This window comes from Pipistrellus hanaki (genome assembly GCF_964339955.1).
Source record: "Pipistrellus hanaki genome assembly, chromosome: 7".
NCBI lineage: Eukaryota > Metazoa > Chordata > Mammalia > Chiroptera > Vespertilionidae > Pipistrellus > Pipistrellus hanaki.
Window position 1 is genome coordinate 19,809,284 of NC_140509.1, and position 21,554 is coordinate 19,830,837.

The following is a 21,554-nucleotide window of genomic DNA, read 5'->3' on the forward strand; positions in this document are numbered from 1 at the left end:
TTAGTTATAAAGGAAATTAAACAATGAGATGAGATAATTATCAACTCCAGGAGAAAGAAACTGTTGTCCAAAAAAGAAAATGGAATTATAGTATACCAAATAGCCTACCTGTGAGCAGTCATAAAAAGAACAATCCTGGATAGTCATTTAACCAGAGATTGTAATAAAAACTTGTGCTTCAACAAATGGTGCTGAGACAATTTCATTTCCACGTGCAACACTAAAATGAAATTCAACCCTGGTTACCTTATACCATACACAAAAATCAACTAGACATGGAACGCTTACCTAAATGTAAGAGCTGAAAATACAAAGCTGCTAGAAGAAAACATAGGAGAAAATCTTTAAGGCCATGGATTATATAGGACATAATAACTGGAAAACAAGATTTTTAAAACACGATCTGATTATAGACTTTTTTTTTATCCAGAAGATAAATTTACATTTACCCCATTATTCAACTCCTCCCCCTACCTTCTGCCACTGGAAACCACAAATCTGGCCTCTGTTTCTAGAATTTGGTTTTTCTTTTTTTTGTTTCCACATGTAGTGAAATTATATAGTATTTGTCTTTCTCTTGTCTGACTTATTTCATGTAGCACCATGCCCTTACAGTCCATCTATAGTGTAGCAAATGGCAGGATTCCCTTCTATTTTATGGCTAAGTAGTGTTCCATTGTTTATGTGTGTACCACAACTTCTTTATCCACTCATCCATCAGTGGACGTTAGGTAGTTTCCACATGTTGCCTGTTGTAAAGAATGGTGCGATGAACGTGGGGTGCCTGATGTCGCTTCTCAGACAGTGATTCTGTTTCCTTGGGACGTGTGTATATCCAGACGTGGATTGCTGGACCACGTGGTCGCTTTCATTTTATTAGGAACCTTCACACTGTTTCTCCATAGTGACTGCACCAGGTTACATACCTACGAACCGAGCACAAGGGTTGAGACGGGGCTCATCTTAAGGGACAGAGGTTGAGAAGCATTTCATTGTTGTAGTGATCCAAACTCATGTACCTCATCTCTTCATCAAAATTCCATTTGCCGCTCTTGCCTGGCAGTGAATACTGATGGTGAGGGTAAGAGGTATAGGCAAAGAGAAAGGGGTCTTCCTGAGACGAATGGCACGTGGCGGGAGGGTAGTAGCTGTTAAAATCCACGTGCACCTTCTCTTCGTAAAGATCCGCCCCGGGAGTTGGCCATAACGGGAGACAGCTGGCTTTGGCTGAAGGTGGTTCCACTGGGATCTGCTGGGAAAGGGGATCTAAAGCGTTCGGGGGAGGGGAGAAGTCATACGGCCAGCCGGCCTGAGGGAAGGCGTAGCTGGGACACCCGTTGTCGTTAAGAGGGTTTCTCCCCAAAGCAGCGTTTTTATTCCAGGTTTGCAGATCACTGTAATCAGAGAGGACCCCAGCGACAGGAGGCTGAAGCAGGTCCCCGCCACCATAGATCCGAGCGCTGGACACCTTGCATTTCTCGTAGAGCTCAGCGGGGCCCACGGTAGAAGTGGGGTCTGCCAGGTCCGAGGCTCCCCCCAAACCGTAGCTCTTAAGAAAGCACTCGCTCGGTGACTTCTGCTGGGGGATGCCAGCCGCCAAAGGCCCACCGTCACCGCCAGGCAGGTGGAGGCTTTCCTGGAAAGACCAGTTTAAATTCCCCCAACTTGGTGCTTCACCTGGAACAGACTGGAAAGTGAGAAGCTCATGTAAGTAAGTGAAGCAGATGGACACAGCTACCCGGGCACCCATGAGTTACTCTGCACAAATAGGTGCGCTGTCCGCGTTTCCTCATTCCTGGCATGCTCGGAGCACAGACACACGAGCGGCTTCACCGCAACCTCTCAAGATCTGAAAGAGGAGACGCTGACTGCATCTCCATTTCAGATCTTACTAACCAACAAGCGCCAAATTTCCCTTCACTCTGACATGAGCGTTTAGACATTTCCCCTCAGATGCCAATCTGATATCCTAAATGTCTTTGCGACAAACTTATAAGGGGCTCCTTGAGAAAAGTCAAATTACAGCATCACAGATTTGTGTTATACTCGGTACACCTCTCAGGGGGGTCTCTCTCTCTCTCTCTTGCTTCCCTCCTTTACTTTCTATTTTTCAGTGCTGTGTGATGTCCAAGAGACTAGGGTTTTTGTATTTTTTTCCTCAAGAGATTTTTCTCTGAACTTATTTTGTTGAATCATAAATAGGACTTCTAGACTATGAAGTGGTAAGTTTACTATTATTATTTAATGTATTTTTATTGATTTTGGAGAGGAAGGAAGAGGGAGAGATAGAAACATCAATAATGAGAAAGAAGCATTGACCTGCTGCCTCCTGCACGCCCCATGCTGGGAATTAAGCCCACAACCCAGGCATGTACCCTGACCAGTAATCAAACCGTGACCTCCTGGTTCATAGGTCAACCTCAACCACTGAGCCACACCGGCCGTGCTGTAAATTTATTTTTGTAAAGAGAAAGTATATTTTTCTCCAGTGAATCCTAGGAAAATAATCTGGTTGAGGACTAAATAATCTTCTTGCCTATGCAAAACAATTGACTAATTAGAGAATGGGATGGAGAGACTGTCACCAGTTAAGAGTGAGTGGGAAGAAATGTCCCATGGCTGGGAGAAGGGATGAGGAGCTTACAATTCCTGACAAAAGACACAAGGTGTGTGTGTGTGTGTGTGTGTGTGTGTATGTTAAAGTACATTTATACTTCAGACTGACTCCACTTCTGTTCTGAAAAAAACTTGAAGCATCCATGGCGGGTGCTGCTTAGTGGTTGGAGCAGTGACACGCACACCAAAGGGAAGTGGGTTCAATTCCCAGTCAAGGGCATGTACCTGGGTTGGGGGTTTCAATCCCCAGCCCTGGTTGGGATATGTGTGGAAGGCAACAAATCTATGACACATCACTGTTTCTCTCTCTCTCTTTCTCCCCCCTCCCTACCACCCCTCCACTCTCTCTAAAAATCAATGGAAAAAATATCCTCAGGTGAGGATTAACAAGAAACAACACTTAGCCAAGACCGGTTTGGCTCAGTGGTAGAGCGTCGGTCTGCGGACTGAAAGGTCCCAGGTTCGATTCCGGTCAAGGGCATGTACCTTGGTTGCGGGCACATCCCCAGTAGGGGGTGTGCAAGAGGCAGCTGATCAGTGACTCTCTCTCATCGATGTTTCTAACTCTCTATCCCTCTCTCTTCCCCTCTGTAAAAAATCAATAAAATATATTTAAAAAAAAAAAAAAAGAAACAACACTTAAGAAATGTGGAGCATTGAACAGTAAAAAAAAAGAAAAAAAGAAAGAAAGAAAAAAGAAGTATAGGACTTACTATACTATTAAGCAGACATAACCTTCATAAAGGCATGGACTTCACATCACCTCCCGCCAGGCCCACCTGATGACCATTGCTGCAGAAACTGCCTGGTTATTCCATCTGGCTCAAATGTACTAAGGGAACACAGTTGACCCTTGAACAACATGAGTTTGAACTGCACTGGTCCACTTTTATGCGGATCTTTCTCAATAAATACCTATACTATTTGGATCCAAAGTTGGGAGTCTGGATGCAGAGGGCTGTCTGTCTGCATTGACCACCACCATTCTCTGTAGGGGATTTGAGCAACCGTGGTTTTTGGGATCCATTGGGAATCCTGGAACCAATCCCTGTGGGTCCTGAGGTACAACTTTAGTTTGGGGGGAGTCAAAATTATATACAGATTTATTACTACTGGGGGGAGGGGGAGGGTGTCAGTGCCCCTAACCCTTACATTGTTGGAGGGTTAACTGTAATCTGTTTTGGGGAAGAATGACAATGTGGGTGGAAAGCATGATGCTAATATTTGTGGAGATCATTTCAGTTAATTCTGGTTCTCTGAGAACCAAATTACAGAGTGCCAAAATATAAGCTAAGCACTAATTCCAGTCTCTTTTTCATTGTGGTAGGGAAGATGGCCCTATCATTATATATAATTTATGTTGAGAGCATGCGACAAAGATGGTAGAAATTAAGAGGAATCCCTCAGGCTCAGTTTATGTGGCGGGTGCTGGCTTACAGGTGAGCCTGGCAGGATGTGGCTTCTGCTTTCGCTTGTAAGTAAGAAGCTGGAGAAATCTACTGCTCCACCATCGGGGTGGTGAGTTGCCCTATGGTTCTGAGCACACACAGGGAAGGGTTACCTTTGCCTCCGGGCCCCTGTTCAGCTTTAAGGAGATGGAGGAAGATGCCGCATGCGCTTTCTTTATTGTTCTTCTTGCCTCGGCTTCCAATTTGGTTTCTGGCTTTGGATGATCGTGTTCTCCCTTTGACTTAAAAGGAGACAAGGATGCAAAATAAATGACCAGACGGTGCTTCCTGGTGTGTAAAATGTTACCCTGTCACATGACTGTGTGTTGAGCATTGTAATAAGATTGGCCACTGTTACACCCTTTAAGTCCCTCCCAAGTCCACTGTGCACTGCCTTGCCTGCCTGTTTTTGTTTACGATGCTCCCGCTTTCCTAGGTGTCTCTCACCCACATGGCAAAGTCCTACTCATCGGGACAGCAAGTACTGCCTATGGCACAGGATCACATTTAACCTCCAGCACAACCCCGTGAGGCACATGCTGTCATTATCATTCCCAGGGAGCGGAATGGGAAGTTGAGGCATGGAGAGATTGCGATGCCCGGGTCTTGTGCCTGGTAGGTGGGTGAGCTGGGAGCTAACGGTTAAAGATTTGGGAATTCTATGAGCTGTTTGTTAGAAACAGCCGATAGCTTTAAATCAGCCAGGACGGGAAGATTTACAGCACAGGAATGGGCAAACTCTGCAAATCAGAACACTTTCCTTTGGTGGGGAGTGGGCGGGGTCAGGGTTACCAGACTGTGCATACCACCGCTCCTGCTTTCACTTCCCAATATCCAGGTTTTACAGAGCACGGGGGCTTAGGGAGGACCGTGTTTGGGTTTACAGAGCAACTCAGAAGCCAGAGCTGGTCTTCATTCTGGAGTTGGAGGTTGTGCACAAGTCAGGGCTGCTGACCCGAGTGCGATCACATTTCTAACCCCTTCAGAGCCCGAGGCAGAGGCAGCCAGGCACTGCTGGTGGGGTGCAGGCACTTGCTCGCCCAGAGTGTGCCTCGGCGTTGGTGTCGGCTCTCATTCACCTGCACATCTCCTGTGTGAACCCCCTCCGCACGCTCTGTAACCAGTTATTGAATTAAAGAGAAATGGCATCTTATCACTATCACCCAAGTCCAACCTGGAAAAATATGAAGCGTCCTTCGTGCCTCCAGAAGTTGGTGACCGGGAAGCCCCCGTGGCCTCGGCAAGGAATGAGCTTCAGGGGCCCGTCGCAGTTGGGACAGCATTTTCCTGCAAAAGAACAGCAGAAGGTGAGCACGTGCCACTGAGCCATGCCCGCTGACCCCTGAGCCCAGGCAGCCCTGGCGGTGTTAGTCGGGAAGCCGGGATGGCAGAGAATACGCCTGGGCCAGTTTTATACTCTTCCATCCACTGCACTTAACCCCTGGCCCCAGGAAGCCTGGCCACTATTAGGCCTAGATCAGCCTCACACGTGGCTAGAGGAAGCGGCCTATAGAACGGGGTATTTCACAGGTTAGGGGAGGGCTCTCCAGAGCAGAATATTCCTCCCTAAGCATTTATTGGTCAGTTAAAATTCTTTGTAGAAAAGAAGAAAAAATTCCTTTATGTCACGATTAGAACTAAGGGTCAAGGAGCAAAGCCACATGGGAGAGAGAACGCAGCCGCTAAATTTTACTCAAGTGTGAATGGCTGATATTAGATCTTGCCTTGAAGGCAAGTCTTGAAGACAAGTCACAAGGAGGTTACTTGAGGTCTGAAATGGACCAGGAGGTTACTTGAGGTCTGAAATGGACCAGGCACAGGGAATGCTGAATGTATTTCACAATCCCATGAATATGATAAAAAGCAAAAGGAGCACATTTTTCCGCATGTGATTATGGCATGAACCCAAACGTCATGGAATTGAGTCCAATCTCAGATTCAGCCCAGTGCTCCCACTCCAGATCAAAGCACTCTTTGAGCTCATATAGGGATCTTTTCTCCATGGGGTCAGGAGGCAAATCTAATCCACAACCTTTTCCTAAACTTTACATGGGCTCACTGATGAATTAATGCTAGTCCCATAAGTGAGGCATCACCTTTTTTTTTTTACACAAAACATCAGTACATATTAGACATTTTTAAAAAACATTTCTTTACTTTTTTTTTTTTTTTTTTTTTTTTAATTTCAGCTTCATTGAGGTATAATTGGCATCTGCCTTTTAACAGAGGCCTTGAGTTAGGTGCCTTAACTCAACAGAGCAGTGTTAATAGTGGATGCTCTGGTTCTGGCAGACCCTAGGGGCAGTCCCCTGTTGGGGCAGAGGGGGGTGGGTGGGTTCTCCTTATTATGTTCTGCATAGGGACAGCCTTGGTCTCTTCCGGTGTGAAGGCTGAGCCCTTGCAATGTGCTGGAGCTGAGCAGGAGCGTTTGAATGGACACCAGCTTCCTCTCCAGCGCCAGCCAGCGAGCCCCACTCACTCTGCTGCTTCTGCCGGGCTTTGTCGCAGATGGCGGGCCTCAGGTAGATCTTGCGGCCCTCCTTGGCGGAGCAGTCGCGGCTGCACACCACCACACCCAGGCAGGACTTCTTGAGGATGCGCGAGTTGTGGTTGTTGGTGTTGCGCATGGCCCAGCTGCTCAGGTGCCTCTGCGCGCTCCTGTCCTCCGAGCTGTAGATGTACTTCTCATAGGAATCCGGCCATTCCTGGAACCAGTCTATCTTTTTCACATCCTTACAAAAACACAAAGAATACTGTTATATTTTAGGCTAGAGGGCACGGCTGTCCATCATTGTGGAGCCCATAGACGGGAAGGTTGTTCTGGCGCTCAAGAGCTAGGCCAGGGCCAAAACCGGTTTGGCTTAGTGGATAGAGCGTTGGCCTGTGGACTGAAAGGTCCCAGGTTCGATTCCGGTCAAGGGCATGTACCTTGGTTGCGGGCACATCCCCAGTAGGGGGTGTGCAAGAGGCAGTTGATCGATGATTCTCTCATTGATGTTTCAATCTCTCTATCCCTCTCTCTTCCTCTCTGTAAAAAATCAAGCAGCAGCTGTGTCTCCCGAACCTTTGCTCCCTGGACCAAAAGGAGCTGTGACTCAGCCCTCTGAGTTCTACCCGATGGCGGCTTCTCTGGCACTTGGTGATAAGAGTTATGACCCCTTCTCACTGAGAATTTTGGAGGATGAAGTAACGTTATTGTGTTGACACAATTAATGTGGAAAAGCCCTTGTGGCAGGATAGTGAGGTCATACCTCACATCACCGTGCAGTTACCGTATTAAACACGGTAAGGCTAATGCAAAGTCATCAGCGGAGGGAGGACTGGAGAGCCCGGGCACAGGAGGATTCTGAGAGCCAGGTTCGCCCCTGTGGAGGTCTCCTTTTTTTTTTCTCTACTCCCATATTCATGTGCCTCAAACAGGGGTAGGAGTAAGGAAGAGGTTGCTTTGGCTGGAAGCTTCTATCTTCTTGCTCAGAACTGGCGCTATTCCCAGTGCTGAACCTCTAACTAAACAAAGACACTCCATCATTACGGCATAAGGTATTTGGCTTTCTGTGTATCTGTTTCCTTGCCTGTGTAACAGGGATAACAAGACGTGTCTACCTCAGAAGTAGTTCTGAGAATTAAATACGATAATATGTAAAAATACTTAGCACAGCATGGAACCCTTAACAAATGTAAGCCACATTCCTCAGGCCCCGCTGTGGTCCACAGTTGCTCCACCAGACAGTCCCAGCTAGTTCTTAGCGTGAGAATTATTAAACAGTCTTAGGAGTCAAACTTGGGCTGTGGCCGAAACCGGTTTGGCTCAGTGGTAGAGCGTCGGTCTGCGGACTGAAGGGTCCCAGGTTCGATTCTGGTCAAGGGCATGTATGTTGGTTGCGGGCACATCCCCGGTTGGGGGTGTGAAAGAGGCAGCTGGTCAATGTTTCTCTCTCATCGACGTTTCTAGCTCTCTATTCTTCTCTCCTCCTCTCTGTAAAAAATCAATAAAATATATTTTTTAAAAAAATCTTGGGCTGTGTCCATCCACACAGCTCCCAGACACCTGCCATAGTAAAAGAAGAGTCTGGAAGATCAGACTAGAAGATTCCAGAAGATCCAGAAGGCGTGATCAGGGTACTAGTGTTCATTGCGTTAGATTTCAAGTTCAGAACATGACAAAGAACTGTGTAACGTGAGACTCTGAGCAAGTGGTTTTTGTCTCCGAAGCCTCACTTTGCTCTTCTCTGAAATGGGAACATTGACCAAAGCACACTTCAAACAGCACTGTAATGAGATCTGTAAGCTTTATGCAATGCGAGTTGTTTAAGTGGAATGTCATGGGAGGTCAGACAGGTCTGAGGAAATACGAGAGGTTTTATGTATTTAAGAGGTTAGTGGTTAAGCGCTTGGGCCTGCAAACTCAGACGCATGGGCCAAATCCAACCCACTCTCTGCTTTTGTCTATAAAGTTTTATTAGAACGCAACCGTGTTCCATGCCCTTGACTGTTGTCCATGAATACTTTCATGCCACCACGGCAAAGTTAAACAGTTCTGGCAGAGATTGGATGAGCAAAAAAACTAAACAATGTGGCCCTTTACAGGAAGTTAGACAATTCCTGGCTAATAGCACGGCCAATGGAAGCGTGTGAAGTCTTAACGAGCTCCTCCCCTTCTCAGTGCCTGTTTCCTGCTCCGTAACAGGAGCACCTACCTCACAGGGATGCTCTGAGGATCGAATCATCTGGCATACACAAAGCATTTATAACTGGCAGCAGCAAGCTCCACATCGTGTTGGCTGTTATCTGCTAGACCTGGAGCCACACCAGCCAGCCACTGTGACTGTAGGAGCCCCCAGCTTTCAGGGGAGAAAGGGCCTCTCATCATTGATGCCTCTCTCTCCCCATCTCCCTTCCTCTCTGAAATCAATAAAAGTTAAAAAAAAAAAAAAAGTTTTTTTTAAAGGCATAAACAAATTAAAGCTTTTTTTTTTTTTTTTTAAATTGTTGCAACTCTGGTCCCACCACCTTCCTTCTCAGGGCAATGACCACAGCGGGCCTTTGAGGAACTCCTGTGTTTTGGGAGGGGGAGGTTGTCCCTGGAGAGAAGGGTGAAGGGTACTTCAGAACGGGATGAAATTCAATGCCCAGAGTGAGAGAAATAGCTCAGGCAGCCGCATCATCTCCTGCTTTCTCCACCCACCTCTCTCCTCGCCCTTCTAGCCTAAGCTCCACATAAGGCTCTCCTGTTTTGTCACAGAAGTGCTACAGAAAGCATAGCATTTTACCTTATAAAATAATCAAAATGCAGGTTAAAATGTGTACCTTTGTCTAATAATTTGAACTGTAGTTGTCAGTAGCAGGGACAGGGAGAGGGGGACTTAGAGAAGCTGAGATTTTCAGGTTTTAAAGGGGAGTGGCCCTTTAGGCTGGTCACTGGCATAAATCCCATGAGCCAGGAGGAGGGCAAGGTATTTATGAGAGCGGCTCAGATGTTCTGGTTAAAGAAAACTCCCTGTTCTCAGAGGAAAGAAAATGATCTCCACTCTGTCTCTCTCTTTCCCACTTTCTCTCAGTTTAGTGTATATTTTGATCTTCCCCGAGGCTTCCTCTTTGACCCATGGGTTATTTAGAAATATATGGTTTAGTTGAAAGATTTTCCTGTTGTCTTTTGCTATTTTCTAGTTTGATTCTATTGTAATTGGAGAATATACTCTGTGTTGTTGTTTTTTGTTTGTTTGTTTGTTTGTTTTTATTTTAACTAGTGTCCCAGTGTACAAAATTTATGCACTGGGGGTGTGGGTGTCCCTCAGCCTGGCCTGCACCCTCTCATAATCCGGGACCCCTTGGGGGGATGTTCAACTGCTGGTTTAGGCCTGATCCCAGCCTGGCCTGTGAGGATCAGGCCTAAATCAGCAGTCGGACATCCCCTAAGGCATGCAGCAGTGCGTCAAGTACCAGGTGGCCAGGGAGGAGCCCAAACTGGCCAGGCGCTGCGCTGCTCATGCTCATCCCCGCCCGCTGTGCCTACTGCCACTGCTCGGTAGTGCTGCCACGGAGTTGGGAGAGGTTCCCACTGCCACAGATGCCCTCGCCAGCTGTGAGCCTGGCTTCTGGCTGAGCAGCACTCCCCCTGTGGGAGCACACTGACCACTAGGGGACAGCTCCTGCATTAAGCATCTGCCCCCTGGTAGTCGGTACGTGTTTGTCATAGCGACCAGTCGTTCCAATTGTTCTGTTGTAATGGTTGCGTGTGTGTGTGTGTGTGTGTGTGTGTGTGTGTGTGTGTATATATATATATATAATTTTATTTTTTTCCCCTTGAGATTTGTGTTAGGGATCACGTTATGATCTACATTCTATTCTCTTTTCAGCTTATCTCCCCCACAGCTCCTCCACTGGTACCCTAGGTTTCCAGTACTACTAATAATATAACCATTTTGACAATGGATGGACTTGAGGACATAACTAGGAGTAAAAGGACTCAAACTATTCTCTTGGCTATTTATTTATGCCCAGTTTTTTTTACCTGGGTGCTTTGTGGAATCTTTTATCTCTTTTGACAATGAAATTAAGGAAAACCCAGATCACAATAATGCAAAGGAACCCAGGTGTCAAATGATAGCGATTTTGAAAGCCTTTTAAATGTAAGGCACAGAAGAGATAAAATGTAAAAAGAAAGAATAATTATTTAATTGTGTTTAGCAAACTCCTGCAAAATATTTTCTTCTTTTTTTTTTTTTTAGATCTTTTGTTTATTTTAATTTCTAACTTTTCATGAGTAACTCTTTGTTTTTCTTCTTGGTTAAGAAGTTTATAATTTAAGGAGAATATTCTTAAGGTTTTCAACATGCAAATATAACTAACTTATATTTTATAATCTCATTGGTAATATATTGGGGCTTCCTGAATGTTTTTATGACGTCTCTGTGCAATTTTTCACTAAAAGACTTAATCCTCTAATTCTCAAAATATTTGAAACTTGCCGAAACCGGTTTGGCTCAGTGGATAGAGCGTTGACCTGCGGACTGAAGGGTCCCGGGTTTGATTCCGGTCAAGGGCATGTACCTTGGTTGCGGGCACATCCCCAATGGGGGGCGTGCAGGAGGCAGCTGATCGATGTTTCTCTGTCATCGATGTTTCTAGCTCTATCCCTCTCTCTTCCTCTCTGTAAAAAAATCAATAAAATATATTTTAAAAAAAATATTTGAAACTCTATATATTCATAGATCACCCTTCATCATCTCCCCATTCTAATTTATTTAACTACTGAAGTTTTACCAGAGTACCTTAAGAATTAATATATTATATAAAACAAATAAAATCAATCTTCTGAAATGAGGCATAAAAAATATCTACCTTATTAGGTTATTATATTAAAACTGATTTTCACTTTGAATATAGTCTACCAATTAACTATCAGGTTTCTTTCAGTATGACAACTTATTAATTCTTTATAAATAAATGTTTCTAAGTAAAACAGGGATAGCAAACAGATACATCTCAAAGCAAATGAGATAGAGGGGGAAATTAGATGTTACCTATGGAAAAACAATTACACCAACATTTTGATTTACACACAACTTTTCAAGAATTTATCTCTTCTGAGCCAAATGAAGACAAACTCCAAGGGTTATAAAAAAAAAAAAAAAAAAAAGAAAAAAAAAAAAAAAGATAAATTCTATTCAACAAAATGCATTTGCGTCGAGAATTCCTGCTTAGGCTAAACCTGCCATCTCCTTCCTTTGTTAAGGGGTCAAGACAAAAAGCACCTAACTTACTCAGACTGTCACACTAAGGTGATCCAGCGTGGCCCAGCTTTCACACTCTGTCACCTGCCTCTCTTTTCTCCCTTCCCTTCCCCACTCCACCGTACTAAGCAAGGGATCCCCTGACAGGTGCTCAGAGAGAGCTCTGCTACCACTGGCGCAGTAATGGGCCCAAGCCCATCACACTGGAAACACAGGGTAGCAGAATTCTGGCACCAACCACAGGGGACCCAATGACCATGAAAGCCCATATAGGTTGTGCTGCCCCAGGAAGTTTACAGATACCAAGAAAACTGGACAAAGAGGACAAAGTCATGGGTATCTGCGTCAATGTGACCTGATCATGCAGCCAGATAATAATTGACCAGAAACCCAGAGTCTGGGACCTGTTACTTCCCCAGCACCAAGACACAAACACAGATTGCTACAGCTGGCTCCTTCTGACCACGTTTAGTCACATGAATTCACAGAAAGAGCGCCGACATCCACCTTTGCTAATGAGTTTTCACTCATCCCCTACAAAGGCTGAGGAAACTTTGCTGGATGAAATCATGATCCGGGAATTAACTAATTGGAGGCCTCTTTGTAGTTGGCTCACCAGGTTTTAGATTGGTCTGCAGTTCTACTTAACCTATGTATGTCTTCATTGTTTTTCTGTCTATAAAATATGTACTTTGGTCTTGGGATTTTGTGAGTTAATGACTCAGTGTGGCTTTGGCCATGGGTTTAATCTGAAAACCGCTCATGCTTAGGAACAAAATGATTCCAGGTATTTGTCTGCTGTGGTATTGCTAGAACACCCTGTACTTTTGCTTAGAGAAACCGGCTGGTATTAAAAACGGAGTGGGTATTCTCACCTTCCTACTGAGGTGCGTACTATTTAGGAAACTGATTCTCTTCTCAATTTTTACCCCCCTCAAAAAAAAAAAAAAAAAAAAAAAAGCGGGGGTGGGGGAATTTCTTAGGGATTCAAGGCTCTCAAGTATTACAATCAGTACTAATGAGCATGTGATACTCTCAGGGACCATGTGATGAACATTTTTAATGAAGTAAAACTAAACCAACACCGAAGATTTGCTGCTTGCACCAAGAAAAGCCTACAGCAATTCTTTTTTGAACCTTTAAAATGCAAAATTGGTGGGTGTATTAGATTGGCCTGGAAAAACAGACTTTTATGATGGTTTTGAGTAATTTAAGCCTGACCTTCTGGGCTGGCTTCCTGTGGAGTAGGTTAAAGAGAGATGGTATTAAAATAATCACAAGCTAAAAAAAAAAAAAAAAAAAATCACAAGTCAGAGGAGTGACCAGACACAAGAGTAAATGAAGGTTTGTTAAGACATATATACCCTGACCGGTTTGGCTCAGTGGATAGAGCGTCAGCCTGTGGACTCAAGGGTCCCAGGTTCGATTCCGGCCAAGGGCAGGTAGCTCGGTTGTGGGCACATCCCCAATAGGGAGTGTGCAGGAGGCAGCTGATCGATGTTTCTAACTTTCTATCCCTCTCCCTTCTTCTCTGTAAAAAAGTAAATAAAATACATATTTTAAAAAAAGATACATATACAATTGAAAGAAGGGAGAAACTGGGGAGGGATGTTATACTGAGGACAAGTAGTTTTTCTAAGTCCAAATCTATTGGCGTTGCTCCCCACTGCCTGTAAAATAACCCAGTCCTCTTCGATAGCCTGTTACAAACCACCTTTCCAGTCCCCAGCCCCCCAAATCTCCTTGCTGGCCACTATGTATAAGCTCCCTCAAATGCAGATTTGGTTAGCCTCTCCCAGTCCCTATCACCCCTTCCCCTTTGAGATGTGTCAGTCTCTTCTATGCATCCATTCCTTTCTTGTCTTGATTGCTTTCTTCACTTAGCCTAATCCACCCACGTTTTACAATGCCAAGCCCTTTACCAGGTGCCCTGCCTTGCTTTCCATGCCCAAGTCCTGCTGAATCACATACTTTCTCTTTCAAGCACCTCAAGCATTTTTAGACATGGCTTTGATTCTCTACTTGGGCACTAAATCGTGTTCCCTTAGTTCAGATCACAGCTCAATGACCCCTGTGGCTCTGAGCCTGCTATAGTGTCTGGCACAGTCTAAGTCACTCAAAATGTCTGATGTCCTGGTAGCTGTTGTCAAAAGTGAACCCATAAATCTCGATATAGCTGAGATATGTAAAGGAATACTGAGTTTCCAGGACCTGACACAGTCAGGATTCACTCAGGTGACCACCGTGAATGTTGAAACACGTGAGTGGATTAACAGGAAAGGAATTTGTTTTACAAGTTACAGGAATTTGCCCAGAAGTACTAACTCTGGTAAGAATATAAAATCATAAAAAATAAAGTAGAAATTCTTTGTATGGGTGGTATAGAGAATGAAATTGGGGAAATTTATAATAATAATAAACCATTACATTTGATCCTATAAATAACTCTTTAAAAAAAACGTCCGAACAGGTGGTCTGAGGAAGACTAACCACTTGAGAAACTCCATGAAAAAGAGGCTCCATGGTCAAAAATAGCCCTAACCAGCCAAAACTGGTTTGGCTCAGTGGATTGAGTGTCAGTCTATACTAAGGTCCCAGGTTCGATTCTGGTCAAGGGCATGTACATTGGTTGTGGGCACATCCCCGGTGGGGGTGTGTGCAGGAGGCAGCTGGTCAGTGTTTCTCTCTCATCGCTGTTTCTAGCTCTCTATCCCTCTGCCTTCCTCTCTGTGAAAAATCAATAAAAAATATATATTTAAAAATAGCCCTAACCAGTTTGGCTCAGTGGATAGAGATCAGCCTGTGGACTGAAGGGTCCTGGGTTTGATTCCAGTCAAGAGCACATGCTCGGGTTGTGGCCCCATCTCCAGAAGGGGGTGTGCAAAAGGCAGCCTATGATTCCCTCTCATCATTGATGTTTCTTTCTCTCTCTCTCTCCTTCCCTCTCTGAAATCATCAATAAAAATATATTTTAAAAAATAGGTGAAGGCAACACTGCCTAACAAGGCTTCCTCCTGGGAGAGCCACCTGTGCACAGGGTGGTTAGAAAGGCTCCAAGTCAGCTATAAAGAAATCTTTAAGTTCGCTAAACCTATAATTTCTCTTTTTCTTTACTCACAACAACCATTAAAATTCCTTGCAACTTGTCCTGGCTGGTTTGGCTCAGTGGATAGAGCATTGGCCTGTGGACTGAAGGGTCCCAGGTTCGATTCCGGTCGAGGGCATGTGTCTCGGTCAGAAGTGTGGGAAGGCAACTAATTGATGCATCTCACACTGATGTTTCTTTCTCTCTCTTTCTCTTTCCCCCCACCCCTCCTTTCTATTCTCTAAAAATCAATGGAAAAATATCCTTGGGTGGGGATTAACAACAACAAATCCCTTGTAACTTATACTCTATTGAACACATTTTGGGAAACACTGCTTTGAACAGCTTAGAGCTTTAAGGGCAGGGTATATAGGAATTGCTGTTTTCATTTAACCCAGGAGGTAACTAAAACTTCAGGAAATCGACTTGTTTAGAGTCACACAGATTATAAACAATGAAGTCGTCCGTTGATAAATTCCATGTTTGTCGTTTGTTGTTTAATACGTACCAGGCATTGTGGTAGGCCTGGGCTGGCAGGTCTAGAATGCAGGCCACCTCCCAAACCCCAGGACATGCCATCTACACTATTAGATCTAAAAGGGTACATAGGGACCATTTAGTGCAATCACCTCATTTTCAGAAGAAAGGGAGTCTGGGAAAAGGTAAACAACTCCCAGAGGCTCTACAAATAAACAGAGCAGAACTGGAATCCAATGCCAGGGCTTTGTCTCCTACTTCTCACAGTTCACCATTCAGCCTCCAGATTTGCTCACAAAACATAAAACCCAGTGTGCTTGGAAATCCTTCCAAGACCTCTTATTTTCATCTCAACTGGTTCTTGATACAGTTCCAGAGCCAGCAAAAACCCAGCTGAGGATGCTGTTGTCTCTGCTTAGAAAATGTTAAGGGACCTTTATACTCTTAATGCTTTCTGTGGCGGGTTTAGCAAATAAAATAGTTATTTCCATGAGAAATCAAACGTTTTCTATGAACTGCAAATGGCACATTTCCAAAACTGAATGTGTATTTTTGCGGTAAATTTTTCAGTTCAATGTTTTGGGTAGCTGAGAATGCTTTTATGTTGAGAATTCGTGTTGGGACATGTACTTTAACGAGCCCTGAGAGTCTCTCCAGGGAGGTAGTTCTTTCTTTTGTCTACAGATCTGATGGGTGATATGGATCCTCGTCCAGAAAACAATGGATGTTAGTATACAGCGCTGCCTGTCACTTCAGGGATTCTCAGACCCCTGTAAAAACACCTGCTCTGGGATGTGACACTGCAGAATCATCTATGGTCCTGCGTACTTCAGCTCTTGATTTTGAGGATGCCTGGCTTATGTTTGGGAGTTGCAATCATGAAATTAGGAATAGGCAGAAATATAGATCCTTGAGCCAGGAGTAATTAAAATGTATCTTAAAGTTTCCCCTAATATGGCTGCAGTAATCGTAAACCAATGATGACTATTAAAAGACAAATCCCTAATATAGATGTTATGAGTTAGCTTTGGTTTATTTAATCATTCTTAAATGAATGAAAAGTAGGGCACTTAGTATCCTCCACTTTTCCAAGACCTACCAAGAGAGAATGTAGGGAAGAATTTAAAGAGAAACAAAATAAAATTTAAAAAAATATTTAAACATAAAGAGAAACAGCCAAAACCGGTTTGGCTCAGTGGATAGAGCATCGGCCTGCGGACTGGGGGGTCCCAGGTCCGATTCCAGTCAAAGGCATGTACCTTGGTTGTGGGCACATCCTCAGTGGGGAGTGTGCAAGAGGCATCTGATCAATGATTCTCTCTCATCGATGTTTCTAACTCTCTATCCCTCTCTCTTCCTCTCTGTAAAAAATCAATAAAATATATATTTTTAAAAAACATAAAGAGAAACAAAAGAAAATTAGTGTAAAATTTGGAAAGATCTGGAAGTCTTCACTAAAGTGAAAATCTGGAATGGTTATAAATCAGGACTGTGGAATCTCCCTTCCCTCTCTGCTGCTTGGATAATCCAAATTTCTTTTTAAAAAAAATATATTTTACTGATTTTTTACAGAGAGGAAGGGAGAGAGATAGAGTTAGAAACATCGATGAGAGAGAGTCATCGATCAGCTGCCTCTTGCACACCCCTACTGGGGATATGCCCGCAACCAAGGTACATGCCCTTGACCGGAATCGAACCCGGGACCCTTCAGTCCCCAAGCCGACGCTCTATCCATTGAGCCAAAGCGGTTTCAGCTCAAACTTCTTGTTCCCCAGACTCAGGTGGACCAGCTCGACCTTTTCAGTACTTGGCAGTGCTGGTCTCTGTCTTAGCTTTCCCAGTCACCTTTCCAATCGACTCGTAGTGAAGCACCCTTCAACTAGCAGAGAGGGAGGTCAGGGAGCCCGTTTTTAATCGATGCTTTCCACCAAATTAAGAGTAAAAATGAAGGCCAAGGAAACACACAATCAAAGCCATTCTATAGCTGGAAAGTGGCCCCTGTGTGTGTCTTATTTGCAAAAGTCCTAGAAGAGCATGCCGTATCCCACTCGGATTTGGACATTCCAGTTACAGATTTTATATCAAACCATCACTATAGCAAATGAGGCTGTGTGGGCGCGTGTGCATTATGAAGAGTCTACCTATGGGCAAACACATTGCATGGATTTTATTCTTCTAGCTAGCCAGGATGGGTGCAACCTGGGCCACTATTGAATGAGAAGGGAAGCAGCATTTTCTTTGCCTCAGTCTATAAGAGGTTGTGGGGGAGAAGATGTGGGTTGGGGGATTGCTAAGTAAAGACCCATTCTAATCATAGGTTTTGGCATTTCCTTTTAAAATTCCTGACTCTAGCTGAAGTTCCGGAGGAGAGGAGTTGACCCAGTTGGATCCACCGATTTCCTTCCAAGTCTTAGCAAGCTAATAGTCAAGGCCGCGTAGCCAAATGCAGAGTGGGGCAAAAGTAGCTTTACAGTTGTGTGTACAGGAAATACAGACTTTATTCTTGTATTACTTATTAATTACTGCATAATTTTCCACACAAGCAACTGTAATCCTATTTTTGCCCCACCCCACCCTGTACTGAAGGCAGGTTCTTACAGCCAGTACATACCTGTGGCAGTTTCACATCATTGATATCCCAGTTTAATATGTCTTTGTCCTCAGACTCAAAATCCTCAGGTTCCATGGTAAAGTCAGGCCAGCCACCGATGTCTGTGACTGTAACTCCCCTCAGCAGTGCTTCAGGATTTTGCTCGGAATATGTTTGGATCAGTCCACTCAAGCAGTTTAGACCAAGAGACTAATTTCTGATGCTAAAAAAAATAAAATAAATATGATAATAATATTGACCATTAAAGAGATATAAATCAGTGCTTGTCTAACTGAAAAACCTGTTTTATTGACATGTTTGCAATCACTAATATACAGATAGAAATAAAATGTAGAAGCCGGTAAGAGATATTGCTGAAATAAAGCTTGGCCTGCCCTAGCCGGTTTGGCTCAGTGGATAGAGCGTTGGCCTGCGGACTCAAGGGTCCCAGGTTCGATCCTGGTCAAGGGCACGTACCTTGGTTGTGGGCATATCTCCTGTGGGGAATGTGGGGGAGGCAGCTGATTGATGTTTCTCTCTCATTGATGTTTCTAACTCTATCCCTCTCCCTTCCTCTCTGTAAAAAAATCAGTAAAATATATAAAAAAAAAAGAAAAAAAGAAAAGAAAAAGCTTGGCCTACGGGAATCAGAAACGTGGTGATTATGCAGTAATTCCTGGGTCTTTTTTATTTTTTGTTTTATTGATTTTTTACAGAGAGGAAGAGAGAGGGGTAGAGAGTTAGAAACATCAATGAGAGAGAACCATCGATCAGCTGCCTCTTGCACACCCCCTACTGGGGATGTGCCCACAACCAAGGTACATGCCCTTGACCGGAATCGAACCTTGGACCCTTCAGTCCACAGGCTGACGCTCTATCCACTGAACCAAACCGGTTTCGGCAACCCCTGCATCTTTGCTAGTCCCAGCTTCCAAAGGCTTTAGCAGGAATGGCTGTCACCTGTAGCCAATGGTTAGGGTCTTTTCCTCCTAGGAAAAATTTTGAGGGAGAGGGCTGGCTAGGAGTTGTTTCCACGAAAATGCCTTCATCCATTAGCTCATGAGTGGATGAAATTCCAGGAGGGGAACATCACAACCAGCCGTGTCTCTATAGTATTTTTTGAAGCTAAATAGCTACAGAGGTTAATGCTGGTCTCCTCGATAAACCCAGTGTGCACTTTACATCTTCAAATAGGATCAAATGACAGGCTTTTATGAGATTCCTGTGAAGCCTCGGTGTTGCTGACATGTCAGACCTCATAACTCTTTGTTGTGCCGGCTTATCTGTGCACTGTAGGCTGTTTGGCAGCATCCTTGGTCTCTGCCCATTAGGTGCTAGTCGCAAACCACCCTTCTTTGTTGTGACAACGAAAAAATGTCCAGAAACATTGCCTAACGTGCCCTGGGGGGATTGTATGATAACTGCTCTAACATCGTGTTTCTTATCGTCTCACTCGGAGCAGTCTCCGGGACTTTGTGACTTCACCTTCAGCCATCTCACTCTTTCCTGTCGCCCACAAGAAAATTCTGTCTCACCTTGCTGTGATTGCTTTATGGAAGCAATCGATACTCAAAAATTTTTGTGCAAACTGCATTTCTTCCCCATGAAGAATACCACTCTAGTTTCTAATTATAATCCGTTAAAGGAGACTTACAGATTAAGAAGGAAAAAAAAGTTAGTTCGAAGTGTTCTACTGAGGAAAACCGAATTGCTTTGCAGGTAAAATGCGCTTGTCAGTCGAATACGAAGGGAAACATGTTTGTGTGGACAGTTGACCCTTGAACAATGTGGAGGTTAGGGGTGCCAACACGACACGTAGTGGGAAATCTGAGTGCAACTTAAGCCGGCCCGCTGCGTGCACAAAGCCCCAGCCATAGGTCCGTATCGTTATCATTTGCTGGTGTTCTTGTAAAAAGGGACATGATGGTGTTATGCCGAACTCTTCAATCACAAACTCAAACCCCAAGCTGATTAATGGTCCCATGAGTTTTGTTCCTTAATTATGTGACTTTATATAACCCTAACACTTGTCAATCACGGACAAGTATCCAAGTGTAGGGATACAGAAGACTGTGGACCTGGACATTAGATAACAAGAGACCTCCCGACCCTGTCTACCCACACTTGCCAATCACTCAGTGCTCACAGACTCAAAGAGCATGAAGTCCCCACTTCCCATTTCAAACACTGGCGTGCAAAATGAAATCCCTGGGAGTTTCAAATCAAATTCTATGTTTGGAAAATAAACATTGAGTTAATTAAGAAATGATGCCACAGATTGACTTTAATTTAGAAGACTTTAGCAACAAATGTATTAGACACAAATATCAAGTGAAAATGATAGTGACAGATTTATGTACTTACCTTTTTGAATGTTAAAACAGTGATTCAAATGGTCTAAAATTTGTTATCGCTAATTGGGAAAGATTGATCTTTTTTTTTTCTAAAAGACAAAACAGATGAATAACAAGATTCACATTTCCCCAAATGAAAAACATTGTTATAAGCCTAGTTATTATAGACATGATTCTTTTGTTTTGAAATTAAGGAGAGGGAAATCAAATATCTTGCTACAGAACACCTAGATTGTTTTTAAAAAAAAATTTTTCTGATATAAATTTTTGCCAAATAAATGAACATTAATTTAATATTTCACTGAAGGATAAGAGTGAATCATAGAAAAGAAGAAAAGACTGTTTGCAGCCCTTAAGACATAAACAAATTGAGCTTTTCTCCAGGATTAAAAAGTCTAAATTTGTCAAGACTTTCTCTTTTTAAAGCAACTCGGGCCAAAGTGTATTCAATTTTCATCATTTCTACCAAAAACCAACTAGAAAAATGGAACCCTGTAATAATGGGGTGGCCATTACCGCATCCCTTACATGTGCATTTTCTTGGGATTTCTGGCTTCCTTACCTTTTGACTTCGTATGGAGATGCAGACAATACTGTGTTATAAAAATCTCATCCCTGGTTCAGGTCCCAGCAGGCTCTGCTCATTTTCAAGGCAGAAGCTGCTGTTCCCTAACCCAGGTCAAGGTACACTATGCTAATGAGCTCTGGCAATAGTCCAATCAAAATCTAGATGCTCCCAGCTCAGGGTAGGTAAGAACGAGCAGGGAGCCACTTAACCAGCTCAATTCTCTGCAGAATGCGAGCAATGTGATGAATATTTTATGATGTGCCTCTGAACTTTCCCCTCCTTTATAGTAGGAGGGCCCTGTAACAAAATTTTTGTTAGAGGGCTGTCGTATGAGAACCCCTAGAGGAGGCACAGATGGTTTCCTCCAGTAATGTCATAGCTTGGGCCCCCAGCAGAATTGACAGTAAATTCTAATTCTCCCACCATCGACACCTATCTATGTATGTGTGCGTGAGAGAGAGAAAGAGACAGAGAGAGAGAGAGAGAGAGAGAGAGAGAGAGAGAGAGAGAGAGAGGAAGCAGACATTGCACTGAGGGAATTTATTGGAATTTAGATTTGAGTAGCCAACAGCTCCTAAACACACAACACCAAAACGCTAACTGAACCACTAACAATGATGCCCCAATAATTCTAAATGTCCCAATCTCCCAAAATAACATAATTCTCCCTTCTAGACATGTCC

General features: G+C 43.8%; 1 protein-coding gene across 2 annotated transcripts; it reads right to left on the reverse strand.

Moving 5' to 3' along the window:
* Window positions 1-393: 393 nt before the first annotated feature.
* GCM1 (glial cells missing transcription factor 1) lies at window positions 394-20,958 on the reverse strand. Of its 2 annotated transcripts, XM_084889465.1 has the most exons (7): window positions 20,866-20,958; window positions 17,971-18,172; window positions 6,544-6,796; window positions 5,239-5,351; window positions 4,178-4,306; window positions 1,020-1,687; window positions 394-926 (listed from the first exon to the last, which is right to left on the reverse strand). In XM_084889465.1, the coding sequence occupies exons 2-7, from the start codon at window positions 18,043-18,045 to the stop codon at window positions 887-889; spliced, it is 1,278 nt and encodes a 425-aa protein (XP_084745591.1). In that variant the 5' UTR covers window positions 18,046-18,172; window positions 20,866-20,958; the 3' UTR covers window positions 394-886. The 2 variants fall into 2 exon arrangements, with proteins under 2 accessions (XP_084745591.1, XP_084745590.1); XM_084889464.1 differs by having other exon boundaries at window positions 543-1,687; window positions 20,866-20,925.
* Between the last annotated feature and the right edge of the window lie 596 nt (window positions 20,959-21,554).

Coding starts and splice junctions, on each gene's coding strand:
- GCM1 (XM_084889464.1), bottom strand. CDS start 18,045: ATGGAACCTGAGGATTTTGAGTCTGAGGACAAAGACATATTAAACTGG. Junction 6,797..17,970: donor ATGATGTGAAACTGCCACAG/GTATGTACTGGC, acceptor TGTTTTTGTAAG/GATGTGAAAAAGATAGACTG. Junction 1,688..4,177: donor ACAGGGGCCCGGAGGCAAAG/GTAACCCTTCCC, acceptor CTCACTTTCCAG/TCTGTTCCAGGTGAAGCACC.